This window comes from Siphateles boraxobius, unplaced genomic scaffold (genome assembly GCF_051911475.1).
Source record: "Siphateles boraxobius isolate OS27281-9 unplaced genomic scaffold, OSU_SipBor_1 12, whole genome shotgun sequence".
NCBI lineage: Eukaryota > Metazoa > Chordata > Actinopteri > Cypriniformes > Leuciscidae > Siphateles > Siphateles boraxobius.
The window spans coordinates 17,482,021-17,502,501 of NW_027508722.1; the positions used below are offsets into that span (position 1 = coordinate 17,482,021).

General features: G+C 37.6%; 2 protein-coding genes across 2 annotated transcripts; one reads left to right on the forward strand and one right to left on the reverse strand.

Annotated features, from left to right (window-relative positions):
- Window positions 1–417: 417 nt before the first annotated feature.
- rnf115a (ring finger protein 115a) lies at window positions 418–13,783 on the forward strand. The gene is made up of 9 exons (XM_077209634.1): window positions 418–552; window positions 1,613–1,671; window positions 6,030–6,084; window positions 6,220–6,488; window positions 10,459–10,527; window positions 10,769–10,841; window positions 10,934–11,027; window positions 11,283–11,398; window positions 12,813–13,783. Exons 1-9 carry the CDS (start codon window positions 475–477, stop codon window positions 12,930–12,932), a joined length of 933 nt encoding a protein of 310 aa, XP_077065749.1. The 5' UTR covers window positions 418–474; the 3' UTR covers window positions 12,933–13,783.
- A 58-nt stretch (window positions 13,784–13,841) lies between these two features.
- gba1 (glucosylceramidase beta 1) lies at window positions 13,842–20,456 on the reverse strand. The gene is made up of 11 exons (XM_077209562.1): window positions 20,395–20,456; window positions 20,160–20,253; window positions 19,861–20,055; window positions 18,382–18,528; window positions 18,175–18,308; window positions 15,894–16,066; window positions 15,544–15,781; window positions 15,234–15,458; window positions 14,698–14,861; window positions 14,321–14,437; window positions 13,842–14,221 (listed from the first exon to the last, which is right to left on the reverse strand). Exons 2-11 carry the CDS (start codon window positions 20,209–20,211, stop codon window positions 14,116–14,118), a joined length of 1,551 nt encoding a protein of 516 aa, XP_077065677.1. The 5' UTR covers window positions 20,212–20,253; window positions 20,395–20,456; the 3' UTR covers window positions 13,842–14,115.
- Between the last annotated feature and the right edge of the window lie 25 nt (window positions 20,457–20,481).

A 20,481-nucleotide genomic window follows, 5' to 3' on the forward strand; every position in this document is an offset into this window, starting at 1 on the left:
TAAAAAATAAAAATTGAAAGTAAAACAATTAGATAAATGATAAATTGGGAACATAAGCATAATAATATACAGCAGTCTTTAAAAATATTTATTTTGCTAAAAAGATACATATATTGAGACATTGACTATAGGAACACTTCTGACGCCAAATACTAGTGATATGTTATGGATGGATTGTTTAATTTCATATTGGAATAATCATTATTGCAAATAACTCAATCTCTTTATTTTAACTTTTACTTTATTTAAATTTTACATTACTTCAGAAAAAAAAGCACAGTCTGGGGCTTGTACAAAGCACATTTCACTGACTCTGTTAGGATAACAGTTCATTTAAACGAACCACCCGAGTGAATCTACTCGTTAAACTGAATCGGACTTCCGAATGCTGATGTCAGAGCGCCTCCCTCTGCAGTGGGCGGACCGACGGCCAGCGCTGCTGCTGTTTGGGACACAGACAGTCTCACGGAAAACATGGCGGAGGCTGCGGCGGTCCCTCCGCATCGCTTCTTCTGTCACTGTTGTAAAGGTGAAGTGAGCCCCAAACTGCCGGTGAGTCCGCGTCGCTTGTAACACACAGTCGGTTCATCTTAGTGGGATTCTGTAGTTCCGTTGTCGGGCTCGCAGGTTACGCTGTTGTGCTAAAGTTAGCATGTTAGCAGTGTAACGTTATCAACCTGATGAAGGCGAAGGGCCTGCCATGGCTTGTTGTTTGGATATAACGTTAAACACTACAAATCAAATATATGTATTTATCGATGACCAGTATTACGTTTAGTAATACTGGTGCTCGTGCACGTACTCAAGGAGAAAACTAACGTGTTTTGTCTTCAAAACAAATGCTAAACTAATGTCTTGTGTTTTTGTTGGTATATTGTTACAGCTTTCGTTTAAATAATGACTTTTTAATACATACTAGACTATAACAAGTATTCCGTTAGTACTGTTACCGTTTAGAAATGTTTACAAAATGTATTTAAATGTACTGAACACTGAACTTTTATCAAAAGCGAAACTGGAATATTAAATGTTTCTGTTTCTATTTTACTTAACTTACTTGTAATGTCGCAGATCACAGAACTGTCAATGACTGTTAAATTACAGCACTTGTCGGTCAGTGTGTCAGAAAGTCAATCCATCATGAGCTGTCCCTTTGAGGATGAGTTGTGTGAAATCCCTTGTTTACTGCCCATTTCACTTAGTAAACGTCTTACTGTACTCAGAAGGTGAATCATAACTGGTTCATGCTTAATGTATATAGTGTGAATGAGGCTGAACAGTGTTGTACTACATAAAAAGATAAGCAGTCATTGTCCTTCTTTTGTTGGAGACCAACAGGATGACATGTCTTGACCTCTTCAAATCAGAGTAAAAATAGGGAAGCAACTTCTTGGATCAGCCAAATATTGTTATGACACGCTTTACAGGGAGTGTCTCTCATTATTATACAGGACTATTTGCTTTAAAATTCAAATAAATGTGTGTTGTAGTGCTATGCAAATGTGAGTGTCCTCACAAAACCACAGCTATCCCTTTGTTTATTTACAGTGTTGAGGTCAACGGTGTGATTTTTCTGTATTCTGATTCTGATTGTGATTTTGCTTGCATTTAGGAGTATATCTGTCCCAGATGTGACTCGGGCTTCATCGAGGAGGTTACAGAAGACTCCAGGTGAGCTTTTCAATGGCTGCACTTCCTCATTCGTTGTCTCTTATGGCATGTTGTAACTCCTGCATTGCTAGATTACATGGCGGCTCTTTCAGGGCCTTCTGGTGTATGTAAATAAGTCTATTGTATCACCTGATTCATAGAACCACCAAACGGGCCTGAGCACAAAAAGCTGTCAAAATAGGCTATGATGTTATTTCTTTTTTTAGTATTGATAAATCAAGCATATGATCATTCATAGTTTGTGTCACCATTCTGCCTGCGGAACATCAATGATATGAGTTAATTGCATTTAATTCCAGCTCAGTTTAAGTTTAATTTGTATTATATTGGAATTTATTTGGGAAAGGTTTTAGATCAGTGGTTCTCAATCCTGGTCTTAGATTACTGCAGGTCTGCACATTATGGATCTGCTTTATTAAAGGGGTGGTTTACTGCTTTTTTCTTTGCATGACTGTGTTTATGGGGTGCAATATAACATGTCTTCGTGTTTTTTTGTTTTTTTTAAAGCCTTATTTTTCATAAATTTCACCTTTGTTGTAGACCGCTTTCTCCTCTGTCATTTGAACGACCGGTTGACTTCCTGATTCTATGAAACCACTCCCTCAGAAACAGGCAATGGGCTCAGATTGGTTAGTTGGGCCGGTGTGTTGCAATTTGCTAAACTGCGTTGCGCACGTTGTCCGGAAACTTCACGCCCATTACCTTTACGGGTGAAAGCTGCATGTGGTCCGGTCAAATGTAAATAATGGTGTCAATACTGCCGTCTCAGTTTGAGCCAGAATCAGACCCAGAAAGCGGCAATGAAGAGAGTCAAGCAGAACCTACCCAACACGGCTCTTACAAAACGTTTCTGAATGGTACATTTTTGAATCATTATTATTATTCTATTCTACTATTATATAATAATTTCGATATGCTGTATCTTGAAAATGCTACTGCTGCTTGTTAACTTTTGAGATACGGGTTTCTCCTGATTAAATGTTTAATATAACTGAATAATGACTGAGTAATACCGTTTTTTAAAGTTATTGTTTTGTCGATATAATGAACAACCGTTTATCTATTCACAAAACTTAGTTTACTCGGTGTATCGTTTTCTTTAGGTGAACATGTGACAACTGTGTTAAAATGCCAACAGAACGTGAAAACATCTGATAACAGCAGCTGAAGTTTGCTGTTGCGATTACATATAACTTTTTGAACTTTATACACGTTTGTCTTATACACACAAAATAGCAAATAACTAACTAGCTACAAACAGCATTGGCATTGGTTTACGTTATTGATCAAATTGAAAAATTACGTCATAAAGTATACATGGAAAATACATTTACAAAATTAGTACATAATTACAAATTCAGGTCCAAAATGTTTGTACGCGTTTGTCATAGACACGAAATAGCATAACTAAGTGGCTACTAAAGCCAGAGCTGGCATTCGTTTACGTCCTTGATAAAAACTAAAGCATTACGTCTAAAATTATACATGCAAATACATTTAAAATTATTAAGTCTTACTTACTGGTTGTGGCCCAACAACTGTTGTCTCTGGTTTTAAAGTTGGAACTGCTTCATGCTTTAGTAACAGTTTGTTGTTGAATCCGGCATTGAATTTGTGGAGATTCTGGAAGCTGTTTTCCGTAAAATGCGCAGCACAGAGAGCTAAATTACGATTGTAATTTTCTGGAACATAATCAAACATAAATTGTAGCCATTGTTGACGAACTACATCGTCCGTAGGAAGCCCGAACACAGAAGACCTGACAGCTGGGTGAAAATAACACACTTTCGACAGGCATGGTTCCTGCTCTCCACTATAACTCTTCCTCTTCGACAAAGCCTCAGAAATATGGACATGCCCCCTTTTTTGCATATTCCGGAGGGAGGGTTGATTATGGGTTAGTTACGTATAAAACCCGGGAAGTATCGTTGTAGTCCCATTTGAGTCGTTTTTGTAGGCATTAAACTTCCTGATTTTTAAAAGACGATATCTCTGCTTACGTTGAACTTCCAGCGCAGCAACTTTGCAGATACTGTTCATGCACCAACAGCAACGATACACACTATTTAAAATGAAAAAAATGAAATCGCAATCAACCACCCCTTTAAGATAATTTATTTATATGATTAGGTCTTTAGTAGACATGTGCTGTGTCCGAAATCATGTACCTTTTAACAGTATGCACTAAATATCAGAACATCTTTAACATTAAGCTTTAACATTTAACATACAGCACTTAGGTTAATGAGCCAATCTATTAATTTATTTGAAAATGCAATTTTAAAAATTGCAAAAATGCCTACAATAATTTGACAAGGTTAGTTCAAGTTGTGAAATGTTATGTGCTACAACCCTCCCAAAAACGTATGTAATAAGTAAGGGATAATTCACAGCTAGATGTGCAATTAAACTATTTTAATGCAGACATGGAGGTAAAGAACCTGTTATGAAGCGATTCAAATCGTTTAATGCTCTGCTTGCAGTGGATAGCATTGGCAACTTAAAGCTGTTATTGATGTTTACAGTGCAATATTTGACCAGAAGGGTAAAAATACAGTTATTTTTGTCAGTTACAGTTTGTTAGATCTAGCATTCTGTCCGCTTTGAGTAAGATATGGTAGTGCTGTAAGATTACATTTACCTGAATGAATGAATTATACCATTTATTTGAATGAATTATCAAGGGAGAGGGGGAGAGATGAGATTCCTGTGTGAATTACCTGTGTGTGTGTGTGTGTGTGTGTGTGTGTGTGTGTGTGTGTGTGTGTGTGTGTGTGTGTGTGTGTGTGTGTGTGTGCGTGCGCGCGCAGCGTCTCTGTCTAATAACAATGAAGCTGTGAGTTCAATTACTTCAAAAACTCAGTTTTATGTATTAATAAAATCTGTGTGTGTGTGTGTGTGTGTGTGTGTGTGTGTAGCGTCTCTGTCTAATAACAATGAAGCTGTGAGTTCAATTACTTCAAAAACTCAGTTTTATTTATTAATAAAATCTGTGTGTGTGTGTGTGTGTGTGTGTGTGTGTGTGTGTGTGTGTGTGTGTGTGTGTGTGTGTGTGTGTGTGTGTGTGTGTGTGTGTGTAGCGTCTCTGTCTAATAACAATGAAGCTGTGAGTTCAATTACTTCAAAAACTCAGTTTTATTTATTAATAAAATCTGTGTGTGTGTGTGTGTGTGTGTGTGTGTGTGTGTGTGTGTGTGTGTGTGTGTGTGTGTGTGTGTGTGTGTGTGTGTGTGTGTGTGTGTGTGTGTGTGTGTGTGTGTGTGTGTGTGTGTGTGTGTGTGTGTGTGTGTGTGTGTGTGTGTGTGTGTGATTAAGTGAAAACCGCACATTAATATAGAACGGTGATTAAACTGAGTGAAACTACCTGTGCATTAAACGGTTTTAATGCACACCTTCCAGCCATTTAGAATTGAAGTATTCAGACAGACCATGGTATAAGTAATAATATTTATGATTTAATAATTCATGATGCTATTTGCTTAAAAAAAATAAGGTGTGTGCATTTACATGTGTTCAAGATGTAAAGAAATTTTGTTTTTACTTTTCTTAATGGTTACACCACAAAACATTTTAGGGTCACCCAATTGTAAATTTTAACTTGGAAATTGGATAAAAGTTTTTTGAAACCATCATATGAATACAATAAGTTTAATCCGAATTTTTTATTTGGCTATTCTTTACGTTTTTATCTTGGGAACCCGTATTTGCCATTTGCCATTGACCTTTCACTTGAAAAGAGTCACTCAACTCATAGATCTCTCTTCAATGTATTATTTTTCAAATCTGATGGCTCCTTGTGGCATAGGTTGAACACAATATCAGCTGATGCAGTAGGTTATATGGGTATTGCTAATGTTTCACGTTTATATACTGCTTTTTGCATATTATGTAGCTGGGATTTACTGGTCAGCTTTTAAAGGCAACATAGATGCCTGTGATATTCCACAGTCCTGTTTGTGTAGTTCAGCTGTTAAATAAAATGGTATCTGATGGAGCGATTTAAAAACATTACAGTCATTTAATATTTGATTGGTTACTAGTCATAACTAAAGCTCACCAAAAAAGACCAATTTACTTAGGAGCTGCCTTTATACTAAAACGCTTTTGTCATAGACTGTCTGGGCACTGTGGAATAGCAAGGCAGCTGTCTTAGCTTTCTGACGCAGTCCTCAAATGGGTGAGACATCCAAAATGTGCATTTCGGGATTGAGAAGCACTGGTTTAGATCGATGACTCCCTCACTGTGACAATCAGCTGTACTGCAGTTTATGTTGCCAAGTTCCATCATGAAACCGCAATATGTTCCCTGGCTATCCCAGTAGCCAGGTCTGACATGAGTGTGATTGTTTACTCCTCAGTCTTCTGGACAGTAGTTCAAATAGCCTTGATGACACAGCTTCACAGTTTGCTGAGGTATGTGGACCCCTTCCTTCCACAACATCTTCCCTGTCTTGTGTAGCTGTTGATAAGGAGTTTTTGGGTACGTTTGAATGAGGTACATGTACTGCTCATTCATAACTATCTCTTTCGCTCCCTCTTTTTCTGTAGCTATGGCAGCTGTTGTTCGTGGAGAGGCCGTTCAGTCTGGATCTGGAAAGTCCTGACTCTGAGCGGGTCCCTGGAGGGGGCAGTGGGTCTGGGAGTCTCGGAGCCGGACCGTTCGGCGGTTCTGTCCCAGGTGGGCTTAGTGGGACTCTGGGTGGCCCTCTAAGTGTAGCAGAGCACTGGGGTCCTGGTCGTCCTCCTCGCCTGCACACTCAGAGGAGGTACCGATCCAGAGGAAGCAGTCGACCGGATCGCTCTCCCGCTGTCGAGGGGTAAGTTCTATATCTTAGTTTTTCACTTGGTCATGTTCTGTATCCCAAATCTGTGGATGTGTTTTCATTCTCTTACATTTTTTGCAGGTTGCACTTTCATCTATCATAGTTTCTCTTTTGCATTTTAACTATAATTCGAACATCACGAATAGTATGCATGCTTAATTAAGACCAAATTACCTCTGATACAGTGGATATTGCTGATCCTCAAATGCATATTTAGCTGACAGTCATATATGCTGACAGTTTGAAACAAGCCATTTAAAAAAGCTGTTATGATGCATTTTGAGGAACATAGACTCATTTTGTTTGCAAGTACAATGATGCTTAAATATACCTGTGTGTGTGTGCGCGCGTGCACATATATATAGACTGTATACAGTATCTCACAATAGTGAGTACACCCCTCATATTTCAGCGAACATTTTAGTACATCTTCTCGAGGGCAATGCTATAGAAATGAAACTTGTATAGATTTTAGAGTAGTCACTGTGCTCCTTGTATAGCAGTATATATTTACTGTCCTCTGAAAATAACTCAACATAATGCCATTATTGTCGAAATAGCTGCCAACAAAAGTGAGTCCACCCTAAGTGAACATGTCAAAACTGTGTCCAAAGTGTCAATATTTTGTCTAAGGACCATTGTTATCTAGCACTGCCTTAATCCTCCTGGACATGGAGTTCACCAGAGCTGCACAGGTTGTTGCTGGGACCCTCTTCCACTCCTCCATAATGACATCACAGAGTTACTGGATGTTAGACACATGGTGCTTCTCCAACTTCCCCTTGAGGAGGCCCCACAGGTGCTCAATAGGGTTCAGGTCTGGAGACATACTTGGCCACTCCATCACCTTCAGCTTCCTCAGCAAGGCAGTTTTCATCTTGGCGGTGTATTTGGGATCGTTATCATGCCATTCAGCCCAGTTTCTGAAGGGAGGGCATCATGTTCTTATTCAGAATGTCGCAGTACATGTTGGAATCCATGTTTCCCTCAATAAAGTGCAGCTCCCCAGTATCAGCAGCACTCATGCAGCCCCAGACCATGATGCTACCACCACCGTGCTTGACTGTAGGCAAGACACAATTTTCTTGGTATTCCTCACCAGGGCGCCGCCACACATTCTGGAAACCATCTGGGCCAAACAAGTTTATCTTAGTCTCATCAGACCACAGGACATGGTTTGAGTAATTCATGCTCTTGGACAGATAGCTTTCAGCAAACTGTTTGCAGGCTTTCTTGTGAGCCAGCTTCAGAAGAGGCTTCCTTCTGGGACAACGGCCATGCAAACCGACTTGTTGCAGTGTGTGGTGTATGGTCTGAGACTGACAAGCTGACCTTCTGCTTCTGCAAGATCTAAAGCAATGCTGGCAGCACTCATGCATCTTAGTGCTGGGCGGTTTGACCAAAAATTGATATCACGTTTTTTTTTTCAAAATTATGCCGGTTTCCGGTTTATGACGGTTTTTGTTTCATGCATAGTCAGGTGTTCAATGCATTTTCTACTGGTTGAGAGAGGAATTACTGCAGTAAATTGACTTAGGATGGTCTATTTTACTGTCATTAGTGAATATTGTAGAATAATTCCACACTAGTAATACAGGTTTGCATGGCCCCAGAAAATTATGCTGTTGTTTACAAATAAGAGACATTCATGATTCTAATGAAGTGAGGAATCAGAATGCAAAGACAATTGCAGTCAAAATACAGAACTTTTATTTTAAACAACACAATTAGAACAACTTGGAATACTTTTGCTAGTTCAAGTACAAGTCCAGGAACATTACGTGCATTCAAGTAAATATAAAAAGAAAACTTAAACTTGTCTTGCATTGCTTTTAAGTTCTAAAAAAATAGTAAAACAAAATTATGCAACTTGCATTAGTTATTCTTTCAAAAGTATTGCTTCGAAACCAGAACAAACATAAAATAAATATAAAGTGCAACTTGGCACACAGGATTATCCTGTATAATGGATGTTCGCGTTGCCGCCTTTGGCGAGAATTTTAGCCCGACAGCACTTACATAACATGGTTGTTTGGTCGATGTTGGAATTTTGGAAACCAAAAAACATCCAAACAACAGACCCGGCTCCTCTTTTTGTCACAAGTTGTTCTTCTGTGTCATGTTGTACTAATTCTTCAGTATCCATCGTCCATGTAACGTAACAGAGCACTGCTGTTTGTTTACCCTCACTCGTCACTGCTTAGAAGTGCAACATTGTAAAGGGTCCGTCTGAAACAGTGTCGCGTAACGTTTGTTCCGAACGTTGTGTAATTAAATACACCGGTACGGCGGTTTATTCAAAATCAATATCGTGACGAAAATATAAACCGGTTTTCGGTTTGAACCGGTTTACAGCCCAGCACTAATCTGTTTTTTTAAGCCAGCTTCTGCACCTGATCCACAGCACAAGGACTCAACTTCTTAGATTGACCTTTGCGAGGCCTGTTCCAAGTGAAACCCGTCTTGGAAAACCTCTGTATGACCCTGACCTGTACTGTAACTCAGTTTCAGCGTGTTACCAATCTTCTTATAGCCTAGGTCAACTTTGTGGAGAACAACAATTCTAATTCTCAAATTCTTTGGAGAGTTCTTTGCCATGAGGTGCCATGTTGAACATCCAGTGGTTAGTATGAGAGAATTGTACTCAAAGCACAAATTTTAACTGCTCTAATACAAGATACACAAATTTGTATGGTCCTGTCAAGCAGACAAAAACATGAAAATGATGAATAGGACATGTGGCTTTGCATAGTTAAACGGCGTACAGCTATTATCACTTAGGATGTACTTTTGTTGCCAGCTATTTTGACAATAATGACTGTATATTGAGTTATTTTCAGAGGACAGTAAATATATACTGCTATATAAGCAGCACATTGACTACTCTAAAATATATCCCAGTTTCATTTCTATAGTATTGTCCCTTGAGAAGATATACTAAAATGTTTGTTGAAATGTGAGGGGTGCACTCACTTTCGTGAGATACTATATATATATATACATACTCTCTCTCTCTCTCTCTCTCTCTCTCTCTCTGTGTGAATAGGCCATTTGATAGTGTTATTTCGGTAACACTTTATTTTAAGGTGCTTGTAATAGGTAGTAATTAACAGTTAATAAGACACTTATAATACCTTATAGGATGCTTATAAACATAAATAAGTTAATATAAGTGTTAATTAAAGCATAATTAACACATTTATAAGGGCCCAATCCCTGAAAGGGCGAATGCCCTATTGTTTTCCTTGGGATAAATTTGTTTTCCTTAGGATAAATTTTGTTTTATTTTTCTAACGACTATTCGGGCACTTTTGGGGCCCTTAACATGCTCGAAAACTCTTGAAACTTTGCACACAGGTCGTTAGAAAAATAAAACAAAATTTATCCTAAGGAAAACTAATTTATTCTAAGGAAAACAATAGGGCCTTCGCCCTTTCAGGGCTTGGGCCCTTATAAATGTGTTAATTATGCTTTAACACTTATATTAACTTATTTATGTTTATAAGCATCCTATAAGGTCTTATAAGTGTCTTATTAACTATTAATTACTGCCTATTACAAGCACCTTAAAATAAAGTGTTTCCGTATTTCTAAATGACAGAATCTTTAGATTTCTTCAATAACAAATGAATTCAACTTGGCAAACTGGATATAGGCATAATGATTAGCAAAAAAATAAATAAAAAACTGGTAATAGACCAAAAATATGAGGTCTACCATAATATTACAAATGGTTATGTCCCAGTGAGACGACTTTTCAAGTAAAACTTATAAAACTGTTTTGTTCCACAATATATGTAGTTTTTTTTAAATAAGTTACTGGCAATATTTACATCTAATGTATGTGAGTCAGCTGACTGATTATAATGGCCTATTTTTTATGTCATTAAAAAAATAAAGGAAGTTGGCAGAATTCCCCAGTACTAATATCAGTTCCTCACTGATGTCTCTGCTCTCCTTCTAGAATAGTACAGCAGTTTCTCGCAGGCCTTTTTGCCAATTCAGGAGTACCAGGCTCTCCTCCGCTGTCATGGTAAAGAAAACATTTTTATTCAATATTTATGTAACTAAGTAATTTACTGTGTGTGTACACATACTTGACAGCAAATTACAGCAATGTATATTACAATGCCCAATTTCAGTTTAAATATGGTAAAGCCGGTCATCTTGGTGTGTACGTGTATGTATACATAATTTTTGTTGTAACAATGTTTTCTCCAATCTCAGTTTAAATATGGTAAAGCTGTTGATCTTGATGTTTGTGTGTGTGTTAGGACGGGCATGCTGCACTCAAACCCCGGGGACTACGCCTGGGGACAGGGAGGTCTGGATGCAGTCATCACACAGGTAGTTGAGCAGGATGATGCGTGTGCATGTTACCTGATCCGTGTCTCGGTGCAAACAAGCTCTGAAATCATCTCTGTGTTTCTCCCACTCAGTTACTGGGTCAGTTTGAGAACACTGGTCCTCCTCCTGCTGAGAAAGAGAAAATTTCTTCCCTCCCCACTGTCATCATCACTCAGGAACACGCGGGTGAGTCTCTCCTCTCTTCCTTTTTCTTTGAAACTCTTGGCGTTTTTCTCTTCTGGGCTTTGAGGAACACTGTGTCATTTTAGTTATGATTTAAGGCTCACAGACTCAGTGAGAGTCATTGACCTACCAGTATGAGCCTTGTGTGGTGATAAATTATAATTCCTATTTAAGGCAACGCTTGTCTACCGAAATCTCATTATTCTCGCCCCCTGCATGCTGTCTCTCCCTCTCTCTCCTTCTCCTTGTCTTTTCTAGACTGCAATATGGAGTGCCCTGTATGTAAGGAAGACTATACGGTCGGTGAGCCGGTCCGGCAGCTGCCCTGTAACCACTTCTTCCATAGTGACTGCATCGTGCCCTGGCTTGAACTGGTGAGAGAAACAATAGAGAGGAAAGAACGGGACAAAAGGGAGAGAATGAGGAAAAGACATAGGAAAAAGTTCAGGAAAGAATTTAGAAATGAGAATCTTTTTAAGTAGGAAAACAAATGATGTGGTTATGGAAATGTTCCTGGATATCTAGTAAGCACATAGTTTTCTGGAAAGCATTTTATTTGTGTACAATCATCTGATAAATGGAAGGAAAAGAGTTGTCACACTTCAAAATTATAAATGTAAAAACATCTGGAACATTTTAGTAGTGTTTTATTAAGAGACCGTTCTCGACTTGTCTACGGTCTCGACCGCATTTGTACTCGTTCTTGTCTCAGTCTCAGACTAAGAGGACTCAGGATTTAATTTCATGACCAGTCAAGACCACAAGTGGGGATATTGCTAAATTGCTGGTGCATTGTCTGATTTATTTATTAACATCACTGATGTGATTGGATGTAAAACCTCCTGCTTTAAATGCTATCAATAACAAATCTAATTTGATTTTTTTTGTTACTGTAGTGCCGAGTCATAAATTAATGGGGAATTATCAAAAATGTCACAAATTAATACAAATGCCCACAAAATTCAAAATATGATTTCAAAATTATAGGCTTATGATACAATTAAGCAATATCACAAGAGCAAAAGAGCCGTTAAATGAAAACGAGCAGGATTCTAAACGTGCTAAACAAGAACCAATCATTCTAATGGGAACTGGGATACCTTTTTCTAAGATTCTTTGAGGAATAGATGGTTCAAAAGTACAGCTTTTTATTTGAAATGGTTAAGACATTAATAATGCAAAGTAAGTAAAGACATTTATTTAATGTGACCCTGTGGAGTAAAAGTATTATGTTGTATGATGACGTAAAAAAAAGTATTTTATTATTATTTAAAAAGGCATTCAATTCAAACTTTTAAATGGTAGTGGAAGTGTGATATTTTAAAAAAAGACAGCGTTGTTTGTTTAATTAAATGATTGGACTATATGTTGTTATTGTTCTGAAGCCAATGCAAATTAAGTAAATATTATCTGGAAAATATTTACTTTTGTATTAAGTTGACTGGTGGTGTAAGTGTGTTCCTGATGCAAATGCTATTCGAATAGGTAGACAGAACAATTATGCTAATATTAAGTTGTAGCCAATTGGGAAATTAAATTGTAGGATAATCCTTTGTGGATAATACAATCCCAGAATGCATTGTTATGAGTTCACTTATAGCAAGATAGTGGACAGCTTTGTGGGTTAAAAGTAATTATATTTTGTTCAGAAGTGGAAAGTGTATTTTTTTGTGCTTATTAGATCCAATCTAACGTCAGACTCTGTTGGGTCACTTGAGAGGTTCAAACTGTATTTTCATTATTACAAATATTCACTGACATAGCCTTCTCTCTTCTTCCTCCCTAAAGCACGACACGTGTCCTGTGTGCAGGAAGAGCCTGAATGGGGATGAAAGCGGCACTCAGTCCTCGTCAGAGCCTTCCTCCTTAAACACTGATCCTCGCACACCGGAGAGATGGTCCTTCTGAAACACACACACGTCCGCCGTCTCATCCGAGCTCTGTCTTAACCCAAGCTTGTTTGTCTGTCTTTCCTTTTTGTCAATACTTTGTGTTCATCCTACCATGATGGTATATTTTTACTATGGTTTATTTACTTATTTTCTCTAACACAGTCCTTCTTAGTTGTGTCTATACCAATGTATCTGTATCTTTCCCATATTTTCAGACGTCTTTGATTCCTTCCACAGTTTTCTGCACAGCATTTCCTTTAGTTTATCAATTCTTATTCCTTCCCCGGGTGAACAAACAAACATTAGGGTAGGGTCGGGCACATATTGTTGCTTTTGCAGCACAACTCCCATCCCACATTTAGATCGTACAGTGTTTGGTTTCCCAGAGACGAGCTGTACTCCCCAGATAACGCCTCTTACCGTTCAATGTGAATTCTCTTTGGGATGGGGTGGCGTGACTTTGCGGTTTATAGACGACGCTTTACGTCCACAGGCCTTTCGTTGTTCTTGCATCCTTCTTTTTTTCCTCCACTTGTGCAGGGGATCATGAAGTTTTGTCTCTCTCCCCTCCATCTCTGGTGTGTATATATCACAAACCCATCAATGTCATTCAGTTTAATTTGATTTAGTTCTTTTCACTCTCATTTCTATTACAGTTTTTTTCTAATGTAAATAATTTTAGTTGGAAAACTCATTTAAGGAAGACAAAAAAACATTGATGATGAAAATGACAATGAATCGCTAAATATTAAAGTATATAAATATATATTATATGATGTGTATGACCACGATGTATTAATAAAAAAAACTGAATAAAAAACAGGAAACATGTTGATCTTGCTATGACACAGGCAAACAACAAAAGCATTCAGTCCTTCATATTGTTTTTTTTTACGTGTATTCTCAGAAAAAAAAAAAGGCTGTGTTAGGTTGTATTTGATTCTTTTTAATTCATAATATCTTCAGTGCAAGAAATTTCATACATCAAATTTTTTCCAGGAATGAAATTTCTTTTTGTTTAAACATGACCCAATCACATCATGCTTTTTATTGCCTCTAAAACGTATAAATCACTATTGACTCTATTGAAATTATTTCTTTGTAACCGTATTGCAACAGTCATTTGAAATGTTTAAAGCATGACTGAAATTATTTGAGTTAATCATTAAGGTGCATATTTAGGTTATTGACCCAGCCAGTCAATGTCTGCTCCACAGTAGTGTGAGGATGGAGTGAGGTGAAGCACTTCCTGGTAAAAAGCCAAGTGTTTGATCCCAAACTTCAAACTGCACCTCCTCTTCAGACCTGCAGTTTCAGAAACATTTTATATCAAACTGAATTCATGTAATGACTGCTATGTAACAATACCAGTTGAGTGTAAATGATAAAATCCCAGGCTTTTACCTGTTGAGAATGATGAATACTGCTGAGGAATCAGGTCTGATATAGGCAGACACTTCCAGGCCGGTGTGTTGACTGAGGGACACGCCCACTCTCTGTGACCCCTCCCATAAGAACTTGCTGTCAGTTTTAAAAGCACAAAAACTTAGAAGTTGAGACCCAGTTCAGCACATTCTATTGAAAAATGCTGTATTTGGATAATATGATTCACATTTATAAAATATTGTGTCAAATATGATACAAAAAAGTCAAGTGCCTACCTCCATGTTTGCAATTAAGTTACGGCATTGGCAACATTTAGCCAAATTTGAACTTTAGATAGCATTTTTGTGCAAGAGCTGAATTCTGCCAGAGTTAACGGTGCCTTAAATGGGTCGAACCTGAAGTGGGCCATGCTGTAAAATGTGGGCTGCTTGTAGAAGACATCTTTACTTGAGTCCACAATAATGGGGCTGTCCACAAAGTTCTTAACCCAATTTGGCCCTCCATCCTGATTAAGGGCCAAGTTCCAGTCTGTCCAACCGGTCACATAGTTATTCATGTCCTAAAAAAGAGAAAATTGGAGAGAAAGGGTACATTATTATATACAATTTTAAAATAATTACATTTAAAAATGTCTATGTTATATTGCAGCCACTTTGTATATTAGTGGCAGAGCAGCCTCAACACCAAATTTTGCCCGAAATATTTTAATATAGGTTTTATAATCCTTTTGGGGAAAAAGATGGGTAAGGAAAAGGCTTAAATATAATTCAATATTAAATAATAATGTTAAATATACTCTACAGGTACGACTTTACTAAATAATAACAACAAAAATATGTATTTAATATGTATATCCTCAATCAAGATTATGTTATTATATAGTATATAATAATTTTTATCTACTTTGATTTTATCTACATGGATCAAGTACCTGTATAATGTCATGTGCATAGTCCTCTGCTCTGTCCCAGCTGCCCAGACGCACACCATGATCCCCCGGTTTCCATCCAGAACACGCCTCGGTTGCAAACAGGAAGTACTCTGGGTAGAGGTGGTGTGTGGTTGACAGGGTGATGTCAGGTGGTACAAGACTGTCCAGGTACCAGTGAACACCAATGCCGTGGACATAACGCGCTGCTTGCACGTCACTCAGAATCTACAACAGGGAAGAGAGGTCGACTCCATCATCTGCATCTTAATGAACATCTTCCTATCCCTCTTTTTGTCCACCCAACACTTACCACTTTGGCCCAGTGTGGAAGCAGAAGTCGGTTGTCATCGAGGATTATAAGGCGGGTCTTGGGAAAGGATGAGGAACGGAGCGCTGGACCCAAATCCAGGGCAATCCAGTCACGCTGTGTCTCCGGAGTAAAACCCAAAGCCTGAAAACTGTAATTTGTCATTTGGCCTGCAGTGGGCTCGTTCCCTGACGTCAACCCCCAGAATGAAAGATTATATTTCCCATACTCCTCTAGAAATCTGAATAGGGCCCGTAAAAGCCATTGATAAAAAGAACAAAATGTAAAAATTACTATAATGAAAAACAATATTACAGTCCATTTAGTTTAGACATTTGTATTTAAATGTGCACCTAATGTAGTACTGAGCCCAGGTCTTATGCTCTTTGCCTCCTGGCTCGCCTTTGAGTGAGCCCTTCCCAGTCAGTGCGCCATTGGTCTTCAGCCAGGCGGGGGCGCTCCAGGCACTGGCAAACAGATTGAGAGGCTGAGCAGAGAGAGCCTGTGCCCGCTGCAGCAGGGGAATCTGGGGGAGAAAGAAAATCAAACCTTGAGAGTGCAAGCATTTACTGTGTGATGTAGCCTATTAGAATCCATTTACAAAGCAACACACAGTGGTGTACATTACTGAATGAATCTATGTTTTTGAATTAATCGATTGAGTGAATGATTCAATAATCACTTATAAAGCACTTGCTTCTTTTCCAAAATAATCAGCCATTTTGAAATAATCAATTGAATGAATGATTTTATGACTCACTCATTAAGACAGGGACTACTGGCGGTTTAAGGGTAATTCTACACTACAACGATGTAAAAAAAAACGAAACATAAAATTTCCTTTGTTTTTTACATACAGACAACAAAGTTTTCAAACTGATACGCATTCACATGGATCAGCGAAAACGGCTAAAAGCGCCGTATTATGCAGCCAGGCAAGCAGTTGGCGATGTCACTTTATAAAGAAACACTATGCACCAATAGACTGTACACGTAATAAGCATGTGCATGATGTCACTGTTTTCACAAAAATGACAATTTTGTAGTTTACACAGCCCTATAGTTTGCACAGCCCTGTTACACAACAGCATTTTCAACGAAAAAGGAAAACTTTTCACATCGCCAACTACTGGCCTGGCAGAATATTATAGTGTTTTAAGTTCTTCGGGATCCGTGTGAATGAGGATCATTTTGACAATTTTTTTGTCTGTATGCAAAAAACGTAAAGGAAAAACTTTTCCGTTTTTAGTACATCATTGTCGTGCAAACTTACCTTTATTTTCATATTTTAAAATATCAATATATTTTTAATACTTTTAATATTTCAATATTTAAAAAAAATGTTTTAAACACTATAGTCTTATCCTGATTTGAATTATTGATTAAATGTAAGAATTTAACAGAAGATGACATTTAATAATTTTAGAAATAAAGGACTTGCCGCCATCTACTAGCGGTTTTGGTTTCATATTAAAAAAATATCAATACATTTTTTTAATTTTTACAACACTATAGGGTCTTATTACTGAATTAATTTATTAAATGTAAGAATTTAGCATAAAAGATACATTTAATAATTTTAGAAATAAATTGCTATAATATCCACCTTATTCCTGACGACCTTACTGCGTTTTGAATTATGGGTGGCACTTCCGGTTTGGGGAACTTCCATTCAAAAAGGCTGAAACGAATAATTTCAAATCATAAGGTTGTCCTACAAATAAAGCTGATCCGTCAGTTTGACTGGATGAGCTGTCAATTTTCTTTCATGATTTATTTTCAGACATCATGAGAGTAACGTTATACCTGGTATTTTAACGTGACATTTTATAACAAGAAGAACATCTATGGTAAGAGCTCTGTTCAGTCGCTGCTTTCTTTTCCTCATGATTATTTTCTTTTTTCCCTTTGCAATCCGCTGTAAAAGTATGAAAAAGGACAATAAACTACACATTTGTGGTCTGTTCTACCGAATTTAATTTACGATATATTCCAATAATAATTCACTGGAAAGCATTAAGAATCTCTCGTTATTCTCCTCAAATTCTCACATCTTTTTCCAGGTTTGTTTTCACAGGTAAATGCAATTTATAATCTGTCAAAATGACAGAAATTACTTTGAAATAGTATCACGTTATGCTGAAGTTAATGAACATTTTTGATTAAGGTAACATTTTTTTTTTTTAATTTAACCAAAGACTCGTGCTTTTAGGGTTATTTGGTCTGTTGAAAGTACCTTGTTGATGCTTTTACACTTTTAAATTTCCTTTTAATGTTCGATGGTTGAAGGGTGAGTAGATTAATGACATCTCATTGTGACACTTTTTTAACCTGTTGCATTCATAGAGCAAGCCTTTCACTGATTGTTTACAGTTTAACGGAAGTTATACCCATAATTCGCGCAAAGTGTCATGGGGCGTAGGAATACTGTGGATAGGTAAAAGAAAATCATGTGAACCAAGCACAACATAGAATAAGAATATGAAAAGTTTTGTCAGACGACAAGCCTAAACCAGCCAAGGTTCCCGGTCAGCACAAAAAAAACAATCCACAAATGTCGAGTTATCATTTTTTTGTCAATATCGCATACCCAAAATTTGTGATGGATGGAGTGTTTCTGTTTGTGTATGATACCTTCATGTGAATATCCTCTACGGCCAGGGTGAAGTTCTGGAGATCGTAGTCCCCTGGAGTGTCAGCGTATGTGTAGAGGCGAGTTGAAAAATCACAACTGGCCACTGGCACTCTCACGAAACGGTATTCTATACCTGTGACAGACAGGGATGTGCACCATTCAGAACTAAGAATGCTGAACACATTTTCATTCTCTGTCACTCTCACCGTCTGGGGAGAAGTACTGTCTGAGCAGCTGGTCCTGAGCTCCAGAGGACAGAGACAGAATATTCATAGCTGCCGCATCTGTCATGGCTCCCCCAAATCCTTTAGTGCGCTGGTACTTTTGACTGGGATTCAGAGTGATTCTGAGAGCTAAGATTCAGAAGAGAATGAAAAGAGGGGTTCAGCCTTTGACACAATATTAAATAAATATATTTATATATTTAATACTTCTTCCTCTACTTGACTTTTACCTCTTTCCTTAAAGTCGCCATGAAATCAAAACTGACAATTCTTATTTTTTATGGAATATTGCAGTATTTATTATAAATGATTCATCTGTGCACATCATTATTTTTTTTTTTACATTTCATGTGCCCCTCTCTCTTGCAGCAACATCTCTTCTTTTCTCTGATGATGTGTTTACTGGCGTGAGGGCGGGGCAACCTGTCACTCACATGACATCACAACAATAGAAAACTGGACTCTTTCTGTGACAAATATATTGTTTTGATATGGTCAAATAAATGTAACAATACAATAACTTTAACTTTTATTGATTCATTTATTTATTTTCACCCCAAAATTAAAATACTCTTATCGTCATTTACTCTGTCATTCCAAACCCATAAGGCTTATGTTGATTTTTGTCCATCCATTGAAAGTCCAAGCAACCAAAACTTTCATTCACATAAAAATTTAATGCAAATAGAGTTAATCAAATATGGTAAACACAGAAGCTCATGCAATAACCAACTTGGTTTATTCTCTCGCATCAAGCAAACACAGTTGAGCTTCAGTGTTTACCATTTTTGATTAACTGTTTACATGTGAATGAATGAATTAAATCTGTTTACCAAATAAATTGATCGTGTATCTTCAGAAGTATCTTCATATGGATTACTTTTACAATCTCTTTTGATGTGTGAAAGTTGTGTGGATTCTCAGTAGATGGAAAAATATCTTCATTTGTGTTACAAAGATGAATGGAAAACTTGTGTTTGAAATTACATGAGGGTAGGCCTACTAAATGATGACATAATTTTAATTTTGGGGTAAAATAACTCTTGAAGACCTACAACATATAGAAATCTCAGTTGCACACTGTCTCTTTTGAAGTCGGCATGAAACAAAAGTTACCGTGGTCTTTTCTTCACTGTTGTGTCATATATCTGAGTGAATTGGCTTCTCGAACAAGAAAAAATTTGATTTTGTCCATCGGAATTGATTGGATGGTTGTGGTTTGCCATTGCTGTGATCTCATGTGAGTGACAGGTTGTCCAGCCCTCACGCCAGTGCACACGTCATCAATAGATATAGATATGAAATGATATCATAGCAAAAGGGATGGGGGTGTTATTTTGATTGAAGATTAAGAAAGGCACATGAATTTTAAAACGATGGGTAAAGAAGAAATCACTTAATAAGTGCTGCAATATTTAGAATTGTCCAGTTTGATTTCGTGGTGATTGTAAGAGCACTCACCTGCACCTGTGCTGTTTTTCTGGAACTGGCCTTGACTCTTCACGAGTCTGCTGCCAGTTTTACTGCTGACATATGACAAGAACTGACCGGGATCTGGCAACACAACCCTGCCCACCGAGTCGCAGTTTGTCGCATTGCACGCGCACACAACCGAACCATGACCGAAATTCAGTGCTTGACAGTCATTACTGTCAGCTGGACAGAGTGACACAAACAAAAAGATACATATAATAAAGACAGCAGTAGTTTAACATATTTCACTTATTTTATATAAGTTTATATTTAGATAATAAACACACCTCTTGCTATAATGATTAACCCAGTAAGCAGAATGAAAGTAGCTCCTCTCATTCTGTAGCGATGCTATGGAGATTCTTGTTACATGTAGCCTAACTAAAACAACAACAACGACTGTTCAAATAATTAATCGGGCTCTCACGACCAATTATTAGCAGACAACCCCCTCTGCGTATTTATAGTTTGTCCGAAGCATAAAGAGGGAAATATTAATATAATAAATATTCTTCACTTAACTCTGTTTCTGAGCTGTAAACAGTCAATCACGCACCATACGAGTGAGTTCCGGGTGAGGCTGCGGCCACATGACATCTCCTCCACCAC

Coding starts and splice junctions, on each gene's coding strand:
- gba1 (XM_077209562.1), bottom strand. CDS start 20,211: ATGAGAGGAGCTACTTTCATTCTGCTTACTGGGTTAATCATTATAGCA. Junction 18,309..18,381: donor ACAGTACTTCTCCCCAGACG/GTGAGAGTGACA, acceptor TGTCTGTCACAG/GTATAGAATACCGTTTCGTG. Junction 16,067..18,174: donor TAGAGGATATTCACATGAAG/GTATCATACACA, acceptor TTTCTCCCCCAG/ATTCCCCTGCTGCAGCGGGC.
- rnf115a (XM_077209634.1), top strand. CDS start 475: ATGGCGGAGGCTGCGGCGGTCCCTCCGCATCGCTTCTTCTGTCACTGT. Junction 6,489..10,458: donor CGCTCTCCCGCTGTCGAGGG/GTAAGTTCTATA, acceptor CTCTCCTTCTAG/AATAGTACAGCAGTTTCTCG. Junction 11,028..11,282: donor CATCACTCAGGAACACGCGG/GTGAGTCTCTCC, acceptor TGTCTTTTCTAG/ACTGCAATATGGAGTGCCCT.